We start from the raw sequence: 19,915 nt of genomic DNA, 5'->3' as shown, positions 1-19,915 counted from the left end.
CTAGTGTTCTCTCGCAGCGTTTGCTTGGTGTGGCGACGGTGCGGCGTGAACGTCGTCCCCGCAGACCGGCAAAGCGAAGGGCGAGAAAGAGATCGCTGCCTCGCGGGCCCGGACGCCAAGGACACTTGTGAGTACAACGGACACCCCTACACTGAAAAACCGAACGCGGTCTACACACTGATGCGGTCAAACGAGTGCCAAATGGCGTGGTAATTGCACTGCAAATTGTATGGAAAGTGTGGTTAGGTTAGTTGTATGGCGCTAAAATTTGGCGAGACATTAAAGTCTCGCCAAGTTTTGGTCAGACCTCGTCTCCTCAAAATTTGGTCAGGGTCAGACCACACACACCCTCGTGTGGTCTCGTCACAAAATGGCGAGACATTTGAATCTGACCATGGCCTTTCGGCCGCAGCCGCAACCGTCCGACGCATTACGGCCTTTAGGTGGCGGTAGACACAAAAGTCCCGCCATTTTGAGATGAGAAAAAAGTCTCGCCATTTTGAGAAGAGACAAAAGTCTCGCCATATTGACATCAGACTTTTATGTCTGACCGTTTTGTGGCAAGACTTTTTTGGCTGATCAAATTTTGGCGAGACTTTTAGATCTGAGTGGCGAGAAATGTGACCTTTTCATTTGTAGTGCGCACACCACGTAGCAAACGCGGTATTCTTTATGATGACCCTCCCCTAAACGTGGCCTGCACCACGCCTTGAGGGGTCCTATTCAAAAGATCGTACTGGTTTCTTTGATCTTTTATCATCAGATAAAAGCGACAAGGCACAAATTATATTGATTTGTAGCTGTATCATACCAAATGATCGAACTGAGTGAATTGATCCAGGAAGCGGAAGAAGGGAATAACTTGACTTATCCCCAAATTGAGTTTTTATTTTATTATTGTGCCTAAGAATGGTTTCCATCATTACACCAAATTATATGACTGAATTCCAAGCAGTTCAGGAGAAAATCCACATGGAAAAAGGGTATAACTCAACTTAACCCCTTTTGCGGTCTAAATTTCATCGGAAAATGGAGATAACTCAACCAAAGTCCACATGAGTCCATTTGACAAAGTGGCAAAAGGATATAACTCGACTTGTATTTTTATGAATCTAGTGTAAATAGATTCAACTCAACTTAGCCCCCCCTTAATTTTAAATTTCAATTTGGAAAAAAGAGCTAAGTCCAAAAAGTACACCAGAGTAACATACACTTTATGCAGACTCTTGTTCCTTTTGACTTGTCTCCAAATTCCTCTTTGTTTAGGAAATATAAGGTGACCTGACTCTGTTTTCCATTTCAACGGAAAGTGATAAGTCGCAGAAATCCTCTACGGAGTGACCTTACACTTTTGATTTTTTTTCTAAAATTTTCCCAATGTTTTATGAAATTATTAACATCTGCAACATTCATTTGTTTTGTTTTAGTTTTCCCTGCTAACAGTTTTTGGTTTCTCCTGGAAAATGGCCAAAATTGAGTTATCCCCTTCTTCCGCTTCCTGGATCAATTTCGCCTGCGTTTAAGGTAAGATACTCCTGGGGGGAACGCCCAGATAAGATCTTTTGAATAGGACCCCCTCGGAGACGACGTAGGGCGCGCGATCTGGGAGGACTGAGCCAACTTCGCGCGCCTGCGGAAGACTTTTCCACAGACTAAATGTTTGATAGTGGATTCACCAGCTGCTCGCTTCCAGGGTACGTCGCGCGGGGGTGCGCAGCGCGAGGACGCAGCGAGCGAGGGTGCGCATGACGCGAGGACACAGCGAGTGAGGGTGTTGGCGGAATGAGCACCGCCAACGCGGTTATTTCTAAATTTGAGGCTAAGTTAGATAAGGCATCGGTTGGTCTGGACGACGCCACGACTCGTTTGTCGTTTCGCAATTTTTTCTGGCGGGCGTCCGGGCTATGTTGACTTTAGTGAAGGGATGGGTAATTCTTTCCCAAGTCACCCGAGGTCCCGAAATCGATGTCTCGGATTTCGACGAAACTTTGTGGGCGTGTTCCCTATGTAGCAAAGAGCTCCAGAAAAAAATTTTCGACTTTTTTGGTCGGTTCAAAAAATTTTAATCACGTATTTTGTAAAAAACGCTGAAACCTGTACTAAAAATTTGTTTGTTGCCTGAGAACGACCTGCCCGGTGGCTTTTTCTTCTTGGCCGATATTATATACACGCAGCGTGTACGCAACAATGGTAAAAATTATTAAAACGCCGCGTGGCAATAATATATACATTAGAACGACACACGCAGCGTGTCTGAAATCACAATAGTATTATGTACACGCCGGAAGGGCCTTTCCACGCCGGAAAGGCTTTTCCAGCGTGTACATAATAAAAGCAGCTGTTTCCATCACGCAGCGTGTCTGCAAGCGCTCTTTCGCTGGAAAATCTTTTCCAACGCTGGAAAAGCTTTTCCGGTGTGTCAATAATAAATAAGGGTGTTATTTTTACGCAGCGTGTTTGCAACTCCCTATTTTATTATTTGCACCAAGGGCAAATAACTCTGAATTTCGGTGTACAAATGAATGAATTTCGTGAATTTCTTGAATTTCAGTAAACTTTTTGGAATTTTATTGAATTTTTTTGAATTTCAGTGAATTTTTTACGAATTTTGGTGAATTTTATTGAATTTCTATGAATTACTTTGAATTTTTTGAATGAATTTTTGCGAATTTTGCTGAATTTTAATGAATTTCTATGAAATACTTTGAATTTTGTGAATTTTAAAGAATTTTTGAATTTTGGGGAATTTTAAGAATTTTCTTGAATTTCAATGAATTTTTGTGAACTTTAATGAATTTTGGTGAATTTTAATGAAATTTGGTGAAGTTTTTGCAATATTTCAGTGAAATTTTAATGAATTTTTTTGAATTTTAATGAATTATTTTGAATTTTAATGAATTTTTTTGAATTTTAATTCAAGTGTACATTTTTTTCTGAAGTTATTTCCCCTTGATTTGCACTCTTGTTTTGAGGCCAGCTAGGAGATAGAGATGCCTAGGAGGAAGCCGACCGGGTGTGTCGCCTTGTGGTCTAGTGGGTACGTGCCTGCATGCCACTCTTTTGGCAAGGGTTCGAAAATTGCAGAATTTTTTCAAAAGATGCGTGCACATAATTTTTCGGCATTCAAGGGACACGCGGCGTATGAATAATAGATCGTTGGTTGTGCAGACGCTGCGTGTCGCGTGTCGCCGAAAAATTATGTGCACGCATCTTTTGAAAAAATTCTCCAAGTTTCGAACCCTTGCCAAAAGAGTGGCATGCAGGCACGTATCCACTCGGCCACGAGGCGACACAACCGGTCGGCTTCCTCCTAGGCATCTCTATCTCCTAGCTGGCCTCAAAACAAGAGTGCAAATAATAAAATAGGGAGTTGCAAACACGCTGCGTAAAAATAACACCCTCCTTTATTATACACACGCCGGAAAAGCTTTTCCAGCGTGTAAATAATTTTAGGGGGCTTGCAGACACACTGCGTGCAAAAAACGGCTGTTTTTATTACATACACGCTGGAAAAGCTTTTCCTGCGTGTATATAATTAAAATTGCGTTATTTGTACGCCGCGTGTATTTAAGTTGGTTTTTATTATATAAACGCTGCGTGTCTATAATCACTTCGTTTCTATTTTTCATGGTACTGAAAAAAAAGTCCCCGAGAGCCACTTCAAAAGTCACTTGTTCGAGGAGATATGGACCAACAAATTCGTTTTTCGCGAATTCCCAAAAAATGCATCCGAATTTTTTGATGATAATTTTTTTTAGTAAGGTCCTGTGGTGGTCTGTTACCCTTATTGGTTTTGGGTTTAGCCAATGGAAAACCGAATAAAAATTGCGGTTTGTCCGGTTTTTTCGCAGTTTTTGGCCCATAGTATCGCCATTTTAAGTCTGACTTAATGAGCGCCATTAGACTTTTTTTTTTTCACCTTTTCAAGACGAATCGATTGATATAAGTTGCAGTCAAATCGGAGTATTTTGAAAAATTGCCCTTTTTACGATTGGGATCCAACTAATCCAGATGCGAAAAAAAAGGCGATTTTTCAAAATACTCCGATTTGACTTCAACTTATATCAATCGATTCGTCTTGAAAAGGCGAAAAAGAAAGTCTAATGGCGCTCATTAAGTCAGACTGAAAATGGCGATACTGTGGGCCAAAAACTGCGAAAAAAACGGATAAACCGCAATTTTTATTCGGTTTTCCATTGGCCAAACCCAAAACCAATAAGGGTAATAGACCACCACAGGACCTTACTAAAAAAAATTATCATCAAAAAATTCGGATGCATTTTTTGGGTATTCGCGAAAAACGAATTTTTGGGTCCATATCTCCTGGAACAAGTGGCTTTTAAAGTGGCTCTCGGGGACTTCTTTTTCAGTACCATGAAAAGAAGAAAAAGCCACCGGGCAGGTCGCCCTCAGGCAACAAACAAATTTTTAGTACAGGTTTCAGTGTTTTTTTACAAAATACGTGATTCAAATTTTTTGGACCGACCAAAAAAGTTGAAAATTTTTACTGGAGCTCTTTGCTACATAGGGAACACGCCCACAAAGTTTCGTCGAAATCCGAGACATCGATTTCGGGACCTCGGGTGACTTGGGAAAGAATTACCCGGATCCCAGAGTGACCTATGCTCGGTCACGCGGACGGCTCTCCGCGCGGCAGGGCATGCGTCACGCACAGACTTTGAACGAAGGGCTGCCTCGCGCTGGAGGCAGCTAGGAGCGAAAATCCCTTCACTGAGGCCGGCACCGATGGTTAGCGTAAGGGTGTTTGCGCGTGGTGTCGTGGTAGCACTGCGTTATCAGCCAGAGTCGAAGGGCTGGAGCGCGGTGCTCCGGGGCACTGCGGGGACAGTCGGAGACCGAGAGTCAGAGAGTGTAGTTGTGGTTTGCTAGCGTATGAGTAAGAGTTCTTGTAAGAGTTTGCGAAAATATATATAAGTTTTACGATCAACTTCGTTACGTTTCTTCACGAAAAACACCGAACACTGCGGACACCCCAACAAGGGTGCGCATAACCGTTATGCGCACCCTCACTCGCTGTGTTCTCGCGTTATGCCATAACGCGAGGACACAGCGAGCGAGGGCTCAGCGAGCAAGGGATGCGCAGTGCGCAGGGTAAATCTTTCCCAAGTCAACCGAGGTCCCGAAATCGATGTCTCGGATTTCGACGAAACTTTGTGGCCGTGTTCCCTACGTAGCAAAGAGCTCCAGAAAAAATTTCCAACTTTTTTGGTCGGTCCAAAAAATTTTAATCACGTATTTTGTAAAAAACACTGAAACCTGTACTAAAAATTTGTTTGTTGCCTGAGGGCGACCTGCCCGGTGGCTTTTTCTTCTTTTTATGGTACTGAAAAAAAAAGTCCCCGAGAGCCACTTCAAATGTCACTTGTTCGAGGAGATATGGACCAAAAAATTCGTTTTTCGCGAATACCCAAAAGATGCATCCGAATTTTTTGATGATAATTTTTCCTTAGGAAGGTCCTGTGGTCAGGGGCGTAATTAGGCGGGTCGAAAGGGGGGGGGGCGAATGTTTGAAAAGTTGCCTACCTTCAAGCAGCCTGTGTCTGATAGGTAATTTTTAGGGACGTGGTTTGGGGAGGGAGGGGGCTGAATTCAAAACAACGTTACAGAAAATTGAGGGGTTGTTACAAAGTTTGAAGAGGATTCACTTTATTCTACATTTGTTTGGACTCATAGCGAGAATTTAGAATTAGATAGCTCTCAGCGAGCGAAGCGAGCCAAAAGCTATAAATGCTTAACTGTCTGAAACGTTGTTTCCGAGTACTACAATGGGGAAGACTTTTTCGTCTAGAAGGGCTGGCGCACTTGCTTCCCCCCACTTGCCACGGAGCCGAAATTTAGAAGAGGCTTCCTGTTGCGAGCGAAGCGAGCTAAAAGCTAAAGCCTTGTTGAGCGGGAAATGTTATAACTTGGGGTCTTAGTCCTAGGGTTCCAGGAGATTTTAAACATTACCAGGTACATATTTTTGGTTGGCCAGACAAACAAATGGTTGAAAATGAAAATACGTTGCAAACAAATTTTCTTCCCGGCCTAAGATGGTTAAGGATCGAAGAAGGCATCACATGTATCAGTCATAAGGTACCTCAAACCTGTTTATTTGCCAGCGGAGAGGACCCAGAAGCAAGTTACCTCCAGCGAGCGAAGCGAGCTAGAAGCCAATGCCTAAGTATGTCGAAAATGCGAGTTGTTCGGGCCAGGCTAAGGGACGATTCCTGACTAACTGCTATTTCTTGGGCCAATCGGACCCAGTAAGGGCAGTACTTTTGGCCCCCTTCGAGGGGCCAAAGGGGGGGGCGGTCGCCCCCCCCCTAGTTACGCGCCTGCCTGTGGTGGTCTATCACCCTTATTGGTTTTGGGTTTGGCCAATGGAAAACCGAATAAAAATTGCGTTATTTTTTCGTTTTTTTCGCAGTTTTTGGCCCATAGTATCGCCATTGTAAGTCTGACTTAGTGAGCGCCATTAGACTTTTTTTTCGCCTTTTCAAGATGAATCGATTGATATAAGTTGAAGTCAAATCGGAGTATTTTGAAAAATCGCCTTTTTTACGCATCTAGATTAGTTGGATTCCAATCGTGAAAAGGGCAATTTTTCAAAGTACTCCGATTTGACTTCAACTTATATCAATCGATTCATCTTGAAAAGGCGAAAAAAAAGTCTAATGGCGCTCACTAAGTCAGACTTAAAATGGCGATACTATGGGCCAAAAACTGCGAAAAAACGAAAAAAACGCAATTTTTATTCGGTTTGCCATTGGCCAAACCCAAAACCAATAAGGGTGATAGACCACCACAGGACCTTCCTAAGAAAAAATTATCATCAAAAAATTCGGATGCACTTTTTGGGTATTCGCGAAAAACGAATTTTTTGGTCCATATCTCCTCGAACAAGTGACTTTTGAAGTGGCTCTCGGGGACTTTTTTTTCAGTACCATGAAAAGAAGAAAATGCCACCGGGCAGGTCGCCCTCAGGCAACAAACAAATTTTTAGTACAGGTTTCAGTGTTTTTTACAAAATACGTGATTCAAATTTTTTGGACCGACCAAAAAAATTGAAAATTTTTTCTGGAGCTCTTTGCTACATAGGTAACACGCCCACAAAGTTTCGTCGAAATCCGAGACATCGATTTCGGGACCTCGGGTGACTTGGGAAAGAATTACCCCGCAGCGCGAGGGCACAGCAGGCAGATCAGGGAGCTCACTTCATACTCACTCGCGCTTGGGAAGGGCAATGTATGCTTTATAGCACTTTAAAGCAAAATTTTAATGCCCTTCCCAAGGGCATAAACGATTCACGCCGCTGCAGGGGCGTGTTCCTGTAATCACGTAGACCAACATTAAGATTTTAGGAACCCTACCACCATTTTTATCCCAAATTTAACACGTACTGATATTTTCTTCGAAAGGTGACGTTTTCTTTGGAAAGCTACGACTTTGCATAAGAACTTTTTTTAAACTATAAAACGGTGATTGCAATTTATTTACACTATCTACACTATTTAGTGCGAACCACTATATCTCACGCTTACAAGCGTGAGCTACTGTCCCACGCTTGGAGCGTCGGTCATGTGGCGTTGAACCACAGTAGGCAGCAAATGTGTGGCAAACCTCGTTTCACACTTGTAAGTGTGAGACAAACGGTGGCTCACTCTTTGAAGCGTGAAACAGAGTGGTTCGCGCTAAAAAGTGGGGATTTGCAGTGTAAATTTACTATTTCTTGGAACAGTGTTGCAGTGATCCTGTCCGCCATTTTATTTTCTTCTGGCATCGCCATGTCGTTGCGTTGCAACATTTGCGACGAGAGATTCGACAACGGCGAGAGGCGGCCCAAGTCCCTCCCCTGCGGCCACACGGAATGTCTCAAGTGCCTCAAGCGCCTCGAGGAGACCAGCGATCCCCTCCTGTGTCCGGAGTGCCGTCAGGTAAGTTGAACCGACTGGCACGGTCACGGCGCACATGTTGGTATGCTTAGAATCGTTCATTTTTGGACCCCGAATTCCGAATTGTTGGCTGAGCGATAGCGAAGCTCGTTACGCCAGTGCAGTTGAAAAGTTTTGTCTGTGTGTGTATATTATATATATATATATATATATATATATATATATATATATATATATATATATATATATATATATATTTTATTATTATATTGTGTGTGTGTGTGTGTGTGTGTGTGCGTACACTACTCCTCCTGAACGGCTCGGCCGATCTGGCTGAGATTTTGCAGGCTTATTAGGTATGTTCTTGGCTCGGCACACGCGAGATTTCACCATCCTAGCTCAACTGGTTCAGTTTTTATAGCCGAAAAACAGCTAAAAAACGGCGAAAAATCGAGTTTTCTGCAGGCAGATCACTTCTGTCTTGAAGAAGGGGCCCCCAGCCTCGACAAGTAAAAAAATACGATTTCAAGAAATCCTAGGAGTCACGAAGTCAATTTGGGTAGGAGTGTGGGGAAAGCAAAAAAGTTGTAGGGATAGGGGTTGGCTCAGGGGTGGCTACGAATGGCAGTGGTACCAATGTGGTCGATGTGCCACCCGTCAAAATTTAAACTTGGCAATAAAAAGAAATCAAAATGCCGGGAAATTCCAATCCAATGCTAATGTATTCCACAGTGTTCCGACAATGGAACATCCTTGAAGTCCATCATTAATGTTGGTAGCAGAAAGAAGGCAGTAAATTAATTTTCGCGGGTTGGCAACAATTTTGTCGGCGTCTGCGCCCTTGCGAAAATCGCGAAGCTGAAAACACGAGTAGTCGCGCATTAAAACTGCCCCTCCATTGTTGCTGACGCTGAATTGTTTGGCTTGTTTTAAAAGGCTACGGTTCTCTAGTCATGTTTTCTTCAATTCTGTGTAATAGTTCTCACTCACAACGTAGCAACACCACGACGGTTGGCTTGACAAACTTTATAAACTCGAGAGGGATGGTCTCGAAACGCGGGTGAGTCTTGTTCGAGGAACATGAGCACTGAAAGTCGCGAGGTGGAGCGAAGCGATCATGGTGCTAACTGAATCAGAAGTATCATCAAACCTCGCTAAAAGGAGCAGCTACATGACCAGCTTATTAAAAAAATAACAGGAAAAGTAGCGATATACATCGGCATTGGCCCGTCCCGTGTTACATTAAGAAACGTACGAATTTTGCCTATGTTTGACCCTTACGGGAATTAAACCTGAGTCTGGGGTTTAAATAAATGTCGTTTTCGTCATCAGCAACCTCAAAAACATCAGAAACAATGCAAAAACTCGAATAAAAAGAATGTTCCAAAAATACCCCGCTGGGATTTGAACCCGGGTCCGAACTTCTCCGATTCACTCGAAACTGGTACCATTGGTTTTCTCTCGTCGCCCCGATTCCAAAAATACCCCTACATGCCCTCTCAGCTGCATCCGTTGCCGAGATCCTCCTCGACCCCATGTAGACCATGGTGCACCTGCAGCAGCGCCCCCGGGGGCTCGGATCGGATTTGCTGCCACCGGGCGGTTCTTAAGGTCACCCAAGGAGGCTGCATACCAAATTTGGTCAAGATCGGACCACGGGAAGTCCTCGGACGGACGGACGAACGAACGAACGAACGGACGCACAGCAAGGATCATACTATATGCCCGTCCCTCCGTCATTTTTTTACAAAAAATAAACGGGACGGGCCAAAAACTAAAAGTCTTAAAGCAACTCTTAAACTACATTAAGGAAAGATAATTCACAGATGCATGTGCACTGGTACGCAGTTAAATGGCTCAATTCACTCCGATTTGAAGAGTAACAAAAATTTTCAACAAAACAACAACAAAAACAACAATGCAGCGGTGCGGGATTGGTGCGGGACACTCATAAAAAGTCACTGGCCGGCCGGCCGATCCAAATGGCCACGTTCGAAACGACATCAATTCTATTGTTGCATCTTCTCTAGCTGCAGTCAAAGAGATTTTTCATTTCGAACGTGCTTTTTCAGCTTTTGAAGTAAGCTGTACAGAACCAAAAAGAAGCTCGGCTATTGGTCCGCCCCGACTCCGGCTCCCCCCACTCCCTTTTTTTCCCGTGACGAGTCGAGTTTTGCTATGGAAACGGCGATTTTGACAGCAAATTTCTCAAAATTGGCCACCAACTTTTTAACCAGATTTCAGCATGAGAATCAGCGTTCGAAGTACTACAAGTGAGCAAAGTCTCATTAAAATCGTATAGAAAATTTCCGAAATGCATAAAGGGCCACACAAATTGAATCCCGGGCCGGCTGAATCCTGGGTATACTATAAGGCTACTTCGTGTCTAAAAAGTTACAAGGGTCAAGATCGTGTTATCTGTAGATGAAGCAACTCTATCTAGAATGAAGGGGGGGGTCTGGGGGGCAGAGCCCCCCAACATGCAAGAAGTAAGGGGTCAGTACCTGACCTTACCCCTCCCGGACCTTACCCCCCTCATTTTCTAATTTCTTTTATGAAAAAGAAATAAATTATTTTATATTAAATATAAAACAGGAAAGTCCGGGACCTTACCCCTCCCGAACCTTACCCCCTCATAAATTATTGAAAAAAAATTTATTTAGTGATTTTATTATTTAAGAATAAATAAACTGATAAATAAATAAATAATTAAATAAATAATTTAAAAAAAATTGAAAAGCTGTTCCACATTAATAGATAATGTAGTGTGTGCAAGGGCTTAAGGAACGGTAGAGATGTTCAGGTATTACTGGTTTATTGTAAGACGTATCAGGGTCAACACTAGGCGACAGACTGCATGCCGGCTCTGCTGAGCGGCTGCTCTTATAGTTTGAGGGTACATTCGTAAACCAACAGGACCGTGAGTGACCAGTTCTAGGAGTCCTTGGCAGGGAGCTCTCTAGGCCAATAGTATAGGAATGGAACGGAGTGTGTTTGGGTTAAGATGGCGGCTTGCATGCAAGTGACCAGATATGGTTAGGAATCTTTAGACTGTATTTCACACCAATATGTCATTTATCAATTTTAATTATTGTTTTACACTTTCAAAATTAAGAGGCCATGAAATCAAATCAGTACTTCCTGCTTTCACCTTTCACCGATCTTAATGGCTCACATCAGCTGAACGAATCAAGGGCGGTTCACGCTATAACTACGTTCGATCTCGTTCAAAGCCTAGAGGAAGGGGGAGGTGAATTTTACCTTTCTCTCTCTTCAAAGCGTACATTGTACGCCCTAACTAGTAGCATGCCTGCAAGCACGCTCTAGCTAGTGCATGCCTGGCAAGCATGCTCATACTAGTGCATACATTCCATGTAGGGTCTGTAAAGTTAAACCATGCGCATGGATGCTTGCATGCATGCATGCATGGGTTGCGGATCGCCATGGAATCCATATAGAAAGGTGTTGTTTTCATCCAACAGGAGTTAGAATGACAGTTTGTCACATAATAATGCTCGAAACATGTTGGCATTCAAGATAAAGGAGAGTTTGGAAGAGCACTAGCGACAGGGCAGGAGTGCGTGCATGCATGCACGCAAGCGTCGGTGCGTCGCGCTGAAAATACCACTTTAAAAGCACTGCTATCAATTCTGACAAACTTCTTATGGCTAAAAACTTCTTCTTGGGTCATGCCAGATGGAAACAATAGCCTTCTGAGTGGATTCCGTAGCGATCCGCCACCCATGCATGCATGCAAGCAAGCATCCATGCGCACGGTTTAACTTTACAGACCCGTACACGCTTCCTGATGCAGGCAACTCCCTATCCCTTAAGCACTAGATGCATGCTTCAGTTAGCGTGTGCACTGTGCATGGCATGTATGCAAGTGCATGCTTGCCAGGCATGCGCTAGATGCACTAGTTAGTGCATGCTTGCCAGGCATGCGCTTGCTAGAGCGTGCTTGCAGGCATGCTCCAGTTAGAGCATACAATGTACGCTCTTCGATTAGTAGAGTTCCTGTCTTTGAACGAGATCGAACGTAGTAATAGCGTAAAGCGCCCTTCACTCGTTCGCCTGAGCCATTAAGGAGGTGAAAGCAGGAAGTACTGATTCGATTTCATAGCCTCTCCATTTTAACAGTGTATAACAATAATTCAAGTAAATAAATGTATTGTCTATTACTGTGGGCAAATTGGCAAAACAGCTTTTCAATTATTTTTTAATTATATATTTAATTATTTATTTATTTATTTAATTATTTATTTATTTATCAGTTTATTTATTCTTTAATAATTAAATCACTAAATAATTTTTTTCAATAATTTATGAGGGGGTAAGGTTTGGGAGGGGTAAGGTCCCCGACTTTCCTGTTTTATATTTAATATAAAATAATTTATTTCTTTTTCAGAAAAGAAATTAGAAAATAAGGGGGGTAAGGTCCGGGAGGGGTAAGGTCAGGTACTTCCTGGAAGTAAGAAGTAACGGCACTGTTAAAAAATTTGGCTGAAAATTCAGACTTTTTTGACTGAAGTAAATATCACTGCTTTTCGGACAAAGGAACGTAAGTCCATTTCTGTTAATTTTTCAGGAGACAGTTTTAAGTAGTTTAAAGCTTTGTTGTGACAAATATGGTCATGAAATTTCAGGTGAAAGATAACGTGGTATTCAGAAAACGATACCAATTGTTCGATTACCAGTCATGGCATTTCTTGCTGAAATATTCACAAGTTAATGTCACAGTTTGACGTAAGTCCATCCGTTATCTGACAAAACAACTTAAGTCCATTCGTTTTCGGACATAACAACTTAAGTCCAGTCGTTTTCCGACAAAAGAGCGCAAGTCCACACCAGTTTTCTGGTCCTAACGACTTAAGTCCAGGTCGTTTTGTCAGAAAACGGGTGGACTTAAGTTGTTATGTCCGAAAACGTCACGCTGGACTTAGGTTCTTTTGTCAGAAAACATGTGGACTTAGGTGCTTTTGTCAGAAAACGAATGGACTTGTGCTGTTTTGTCAGAAAACGAGTGGACTTGAGTTGTTTTGTCAGAAAATGAGTGGACTTAAGTCGTTTGGTACAACGCTATAACTTCCGAACTAATTGTCTTAGAATCGTAGGTCTTTCCTCATTCTATGTAAAGTATCGTCAACAGTCTGAGAAAACAATGAAACCATTTTGACCAAAATGTGGACTTAAGTCCCTTTGTCCGAAACCAGTGATATGCAGAACATCCTACTGAAAATTCAGACTAAATCCTGGTCTGAAATTTTCAGACTTACACAAGTCTTAACCTTTCAGGCAGGTTGTAGTCTGAAAAATTCAGACAAAATTGTCTCAATTATTAGATTTTTTTGTCTGAAAGTCGCAGCAGGAAATTTTCCCGTGACTCGGTGAAATGATAATGTTTGCACCCGAACCTCAAAGGAGAGACGTGCTCCAAGCGACCGCCTAGGTAAAAAAATTGTGAGTAGAGAAATGTCCTCAAAGCAGGACTCTTCCCTGCACTCATCTGGAGCTGGCCTGACGCACCCTAGGAAACGGCTGCACGGAGCCAACCGCGAGAGGTAACTTCAAATGTCAATTGTTAAACTCGCGCGTTCGCTACAGATATAAATTTGGTATGGGAGCGCGTGTTTCGTCATAGCCAATAGAGTGATAGCCATTTCGGGTTAAAAATATTAAAAACTTAACAGAAAAAAAGGTTTTAACAACAGCAGGCTCTTTACCGACACTGGCGCCACCTAGCGGAGAGAAAAATGCTTTCGTTTCGTCTGAAGTCCCCGGAACGGAGTCGGATTAAATTGAATGTAAGACTGATGGTGAGTTAACCCAATGTTAGGTTGGAAGAAAGTTGTCCAATTTTCTCTTATGTTTGAACATATTTAGGAAAGTAGTCTGAATCCGAAATTCAGACTCTTGAGGTCTGAGAAGTTTGACGCAAGTTCATATGAATTTTGAGAATGAGTACAAATACTCAGACACTTCGAGTCTGAACTAAGCTTTCAGACAAAGCGTTTAAGAACTAAGACTAAAACTCTGATTTTTCAGAATTAAGTCTGATTTACAGATTCAGACCGCTAAGTCTGACAAAATTGGTCTGAATTTTCAAAATTTTTTTAACAGTGGGACAATGCCTGCCGAAGGCAGGCTAGCGCCGCAGGCCAAGGTAGATACACTCTAAAAAAAGTTATGAAATTTCATATCCAAATAGGTCTTACATTTCATAATCACGTTCTAAACCTCAATTTTCATAACATTCTTATAAAATTTAAGATCCTGTAATGAATTTTAAGATTTGGGTTATAGATTTTAAGAATAACTGGTTATAAATTTTTAGAACTGGTTATCTTATAACTCCGGTTCTTAAAATCTAGATTTTCACTTTGAAAATTTATAACGCTTGCTGATTTTAGAGCAAAGGATCTGAAATTTTTAATCGTTTGCGTTCTGCTGCCAAGTCCCTTCTGTGTTTATGGACACTGTGAAGTGAAAATAGCATGAAACAGAACCATTTTTCACAGGAAGTTCTTTTTGTGGTCAAAATCCAACCTCTGTTAGATGAATTTACTCTCAAAGTTGGGGGCTCCAACTCTCATTAGATTCTGAGTTATGGAGGTTTACGTAAACTTTGAGTCGTTTCCCTCAAAATTTCTCTCACGACAAAGGAAAAAGTATGCAAACCTCTGATTCTAGCATTGAAGGTATAAGAAAAAGAAAGATTTGGCACATTTGAATATATCAATCCAGAAGAGGCTGTAAAAGGTATTTGACTAGGCCCATTTTCATTATCCTTGAAATTTGAGTTTGCCTTATTAGGCACGAAGTAGCCTTATAGTATCCCCGAGGATTCAGCCTCGCTGGGATTTGATCGCATGGCCCCTTATGCAAGTCGAAACGTTTCTGTACGATTTTGATGAAATTTTGCAAGCAGGTAGAATTTTGAGATGCGATTTCAATTCTGAAATATTGTTGAAATTCTAGCGATAAATTTTGAGAAAATTGCCGACAAAATCACTGTTTCTATGGCAATGCTCGACTCGTCAAGGGAAAAGTAAGGGAGAGGGGGGAGCCGGGCCGGGGCGGACCAATAGCCGAGCTTCTTTTTGGGTCTGTACAGCTTACTCCAAAAGCTGAAATAGCACGTTCGAAATGAAAAATTTCTTTGACTGCAGGTAGACAAGATGCAACAATAGAATTGGTGTCGGTTCGAACGCAGTTTTTCGGGTAGGACTATCCAATAATACTTCTTGATTGGAGTGTTTTTGGACATGCGCAGTGTTGTTGTTGTGATTTAGTTAGCACTAGGACCACTTCGCTCCACCTCGCGACTTGCAGTGCTCATGTTCCTCGAACAAGACTCACCCGCGTTTCGAAACCATCCCTCCCGAGTTTATGAAGTTTGTCAAACCAACCGTCGTGGTGTTGATACGTTGTAAGGGAGAACTATTGCACAGAATTGAAGAAAACATGACTAGAGAACCATAGCCTTTTGAAACAAGCCAAACAATTCAACGTCCACAACAATGGAGGGGCAGTTTTAATGCGCGACTGCTGGCGCTTTCAGCTTCGCGATTTTCGCAAGGGCGCAGACGCCGAGAAAATAGTTGCCAACCCGAGAAAATTAATTTACTGACTTCTTTCTGCTAAGAACATGTTCATGAATCATGATGGACTTCAAAGATGTTCCATTGTCAGAACACTGCGGAATACATTAGCATTGGAATTTTTTGAATTTACCAGCATTTTGATTTCTATTTATTGTCAAGTTTAAATTTCGACGGATGGCACATCGACCACATTGGTACCACTGCCATTGGTAGTCCCCTGAGCCACAACTTCACAACACCACTTCTTTTCTTTCTCCACACTCTTACACAATAATCAAATTGACTTCGTGACTCCTAGGATTTCTTGAAATCGTATTTTTTTTGTTATGTTTTCGGTTTTACAGTAAAACTAAGAGAGAGATTAAAAAAAGGCCAACACCATCTATTTTAATTGCAAAAATAAATATAATTGCCAGAATCTGAAGGATGGGTAGCTTTTACTTTGTCGTGAGAAGAATTTGAGAGGAACGACTACAAGTTAACGTAAACATCCATAAGTCAGAAACTATTAAGAGGTGGGGGCCTATTCTCAGTGTATGAGTTTATGCAATAGTAAGGAACTTTTACCCCCAAATTGAGACATCTGACACAAGTATTTTTAAAATGTTACTTAGTCACTTTTTTCACTGTACAATAACCCTAAATCAGTTGGTAAAATTCTCTTTTTCGGCAAGTGTTTACATTTTCCTAACCGATTAGATAGGAATCCTGATGGGCACAGCTACAAATCGAAAAGCTTATATTGTTTGCACAAATTGAAGCATGCCCGCCAAGCATGCACTTACTAGTGCATACATGCCATGTACCCGCTTACTACATCTAGTGCGTAAGTGGCAGGGAGTTGTCTGCTTCAGTTAGCTCTTACATGTCATGTATGCAGTGATAAGTGCATGCTTGGCGGGTATGCGCTAACCAGAGCGTGCTTGCAGGCATGCTTCAGTTAGTTCAAACAGTGTATACGCCGGGCCGTGTCGGGCCGAGCCGAGCCGAGCCGAGCCGCCCCGTCGGTGGCCAGCCGAGCCGGGCACGGTGAGCCGAGCCGGCGCCCGGGCGCTGCTTTCCCGGAAAATCACCGCTCGCCGGCCGGCCGGCCGAGGCTACCTGCACCGGCCGAAGGGTCGCGAAATCCCTCGGCCACTCCGGATTACTGAGAGGCTACGTCATTTTTAGTGTGTCTGTGTCTCCAGAGCTGTGCACATCGCGTCCGGGTCCGAGAGCTACGTAGTCAGTCGCGCCATCAATTTAGTTTCGCTGGACCGTTTAGTGTTATTTCGGCGCAGTGCGTATGGTGCAGTTGAAGTGTTGCCCGTGGTGCCCAACAGTCACCACTCGTGTTTCAAGAGTTTGAAGCTAGATTGGCGATCTCCGGAAACATGATTTGTTTTCGTTACAAGCGGCGTAACTGAATGCTGTTACTCCATCTTTTTAACTGCAGGGACGGACGATGAACGTGTGGGTGGCGTATTATTTCAATTCGCTTCTCCTCTTTCATCTTTGTTCCCAAAGTATTTTCTTCTTGTCGATCGAGTTTCCCCAAAGTGTTCATCTGGATCTAAAACGCTGCTGCGCTGTTTACCACGTCGACTGAAGTTTTGCTGAAGTTGTGATGTTTCTTGTGCGTGCTCTCGGATAAAAATGAAACTCCGCTTTAGTAGCGCGAATTGGTGCGCTACGATGCATAAGTGCTGCAAGATATTTAGTGTGAAAAGAAATGAAACCTGTCTGAGAATTCAGTATTTGTAACATAAAAGTTTAGAACGGGATATGAGATTTCACGACACATAGGTTGTAAAAAGTAATAAAACTGTTATGATGTTTCATAGCATTGGTTGTGGAGATTAAGAACCGGATATAAGTTTTCATAACACATTGCTTCTGAAAATTAATAATAGAGTTCTTACATTTCATAAACCACTTATGACATTTCAGAACAGCTAGTTATGAAATTTAAGAACTATTTGGATATGAAATTTAAGAGCAATAGTTCTACAAATAGGTCCAAAACCAAGTTATGAAATTTCAGAAGCATTTTTTTTAGAGTGTACGCCAGGCTCGGATTGGAGGAACAGGCCGCGAGACATCGCGAAGCCTGTTACGACAAGACGCGGTCTGGCGTAAACCTACCTTGTATTTTTTGTTAACATGAGATTTTTTGACGAATAATGGTTCTAGCCCGCCACCAAAAAGCAAAAATTACAAAAGCCCATGTGTTTTATTTGGGAAAATGCAGAAAACTGACAGCAGTGCGGAATGTTGGGCAGTTTAGAAACTCGACTTTAAGTTTGGCCCGGCTTCGAATCCTAGTTGGGTATTTTACGGCCACTCTTTTTGTTAAAGTTTTGCGTTGTTGAACGTTTTTATGAGGGTGCTGATATTACATCCATGTTGACCTAGAACAAGGCTTTAGGGTGAAAAGTAGACGAAATTTGCGAACTTCAAAGTGCTCAGAGGCCAAAGTTGCCGATTGGTATCGCCACTTCTCCTGTCATTGAGAATTAATTTTTTTCCGCATTTGCTCTTTGCAGGAGTTGGTGGGGCCTGTTGACGCTTTGCCGGACAACTACTTCGCCTTGAGTTTCATCGTCGAAAGGGAACAGCAGCAGAAGCGCGCCGATCTGAGGTGAGGCGTGGTGGCGTTGTCAAACGCGTCCGTTTTTGCCCGTCTGGTATTTCAAGGGGTCCTATTCAAAATATCTTATCTGGGCGTTCAAGTACAAAGAATCTTATCCAAAACGCAAGAGGATTTTACTTGGTTTGATCATTGACAGCTACATATCCTTATAACTTGTGATTTTATTCGCACAAGCTTGAAGATGAAATATCAAAGAAACCAATTGTCCATATTGTACGTAGGTTCATCCCAAATGATCAAACTTAGTGAAATTTGCTTTCGTTTCAGTGAAAATTCTTAAAACGGGAACGCCCGGATAAGATCCTTTGAATAGGACCCCTCGATTTATGAAAAAAGTGTGATACGTGCTGTGCGTGTGTTCGTTCGTCCGTCCGAGGACTCCCCCCGTAGTCCGATCTTGATCAAATTTGGCATGCAGCGTCCTTGGCTGACCCTTAAAACCTTCCAGTGCCAGCAAATCCGATCCGAGTCCCGGAAGCGCTGCTGCAGGTGCATCATCATGGTCCATAGGGTCGAGGAGGATTGCGGCAACGGATGTAGCTAGATAGAAGGGCATGTATACACTAAACTTCTTACGGATACATCCTATCTGTATTACGAACATTTTTGTGCAATTGCAATTACGGATAGATTTTGCTTGTAATACGGATGAAATCATCTGTATTACAAAGAGTTTTACGTCCGTACCATACGGATATTTTCGTCTGTATGTTACGGACACGAAAACCTTTGTATTACGGATATAATCATCCGTATTACAAGCAAAATCTATCCGTAATTGCAATTGCACAAAAATGTCCGTAATACAGATAGGATGTATCCGTAAGAAGTTTAGTGTGTAGGGGTATTTTTGGAGTCGGAGGATGATTCAAAGAAAATAGGAGAAGTTTGGACTCGGGTTCAAATCCAGGTCGGGTGTATTACGACCATTTTTTTTTCAAGTTTGCGTTGTTTCAAGTTGTTTTTTAGGGTGCTTATGACGCAAATAACGTCCATTTTGACGTAACGCAGGTCAAACAAAGACGAAATTTTAGCATTTTAAAATGTCTGAACGGGCCAAAGTCGCCGAGTTGGTGGCCGATTTGTCCACTTTTCTTTTCATTCTCAACTTCGCCTACAGAGAAAAGAACGTTTTCATGAAGCTATGACATCTCATGAGTCCCAGAACCTTTCAATGTGGTGGGCTTCTTACAAACGCAGTACTTCTCGTTTACACTCTCATTCCAGGAGGGTGACATCACGTTGAAACGAACGTGACGAAATGTCAATCGAACGTGCACGTTCGATTGAGCAATTCTGTCACATTCGTTTCGGTGTGAATTGGCAATATATCAGCTTGTTCACATTCAAACGAACGTGACACAATGGTCAAACGAACGTGACATATTGTCACGTTTGCTTCAACGTGATGTCACTTTCCTGGAATGAGAGTGTCTGGAGAGTGTAAGTGGAAATGAGGCAAACGTTGTTCGATTGACAGGCTTCAACGTTTTGAGTTGGATCAATTGCAAGTTCAGTCCCACACCCGTGTTCTCAGATGTCCTGAGTCCTTAACGAGGGGCAAACAACTTCGTCAAAATTTGGACACCGTTAATTCACGTTATTTCACGTTATTTCATTGCTATTCCAACGTTATTTCAAGGGCATTTCAACGTTATTTCGCGTTATTTCGTGTTATTTCACATTATAGCACGTTATTTCGCGTTATTTCGCGCTATTTTACCTTTTTTTTCAACGTTATTTCGCCATTATTTCACGTTATTTCAGGGGAAATGTACACCTTA

The 19,915-nt window shown here is 42.4% G+C and overlaps 2 protein-coding genes across 2 annotated transcripts in view; one reads left to right on the top strand and one right to left on the bottom strand.

Moving 5' to 3' along the window:
- The first annotated feature begins 1,481 nt into the window (after window positions 1-1,481).
- On the top strand, window positions 1,482-18,132 carry LOC117651537 (E3 ubiquitin-protein ligase RNF182-like). The gene is made up of 3 exons (XM_034395620.1): window positions 1,482-1,524; window positions 7,742-7,937; window positions 18,025-18,132. Exons 2-3 carry the CDS (start codon window positions 7,788-7,790, stop codon window positions 18,121-18,123), a joined length of 249 nt encoding a protein of 82 aa, XP_034251511.1. The 5' UTR covers window positions 1,482-1,524; window positions 7,742-7,787; the 3' UTR covers window positions 18,124-18,132.
- Window positions 18,133-19,542: 1,410 nt separating this feature from the next.
- LOC117652024 overlaps window positions 19,543-19,915 on the bottom strand; it is an 11,349-nt gene continuing 10,976 nt past the window's right edge. Inside the window, exon 6 of the mRNA XM_034396655.1 lies at window positions 19,543-19,550. Within this exon, the coding sequence (XP_034252546.1) occupies window positions 19,543-19,550 (8 nt within the window). The remainder of the gene's footprint in view (window positions 19,551-19,915) is intronic.

The sequence above is a fragment of the Thrips palmi genome, unplaced genomic scaffold (genome assembly GCF_012932325.1).
Source record: "Thrips palmi isolate BJ-2018 unplaced genomic scaffold, TpBJ-2018v1 HiC_scaffold_6, whole genome shotgun sequence".
Classification (NCBI taxonomy): Eukaryota; Metazoa; Arthropoda; class Insecta; order Thysanoptera; family Thripidae; genus Thrips; species Thrips palmi.
The sequence above is the reverse complement of the archived record's forward strand: the minus strand, read 5'-3'. Positions and strand labels throughout refer to the sequence as shown.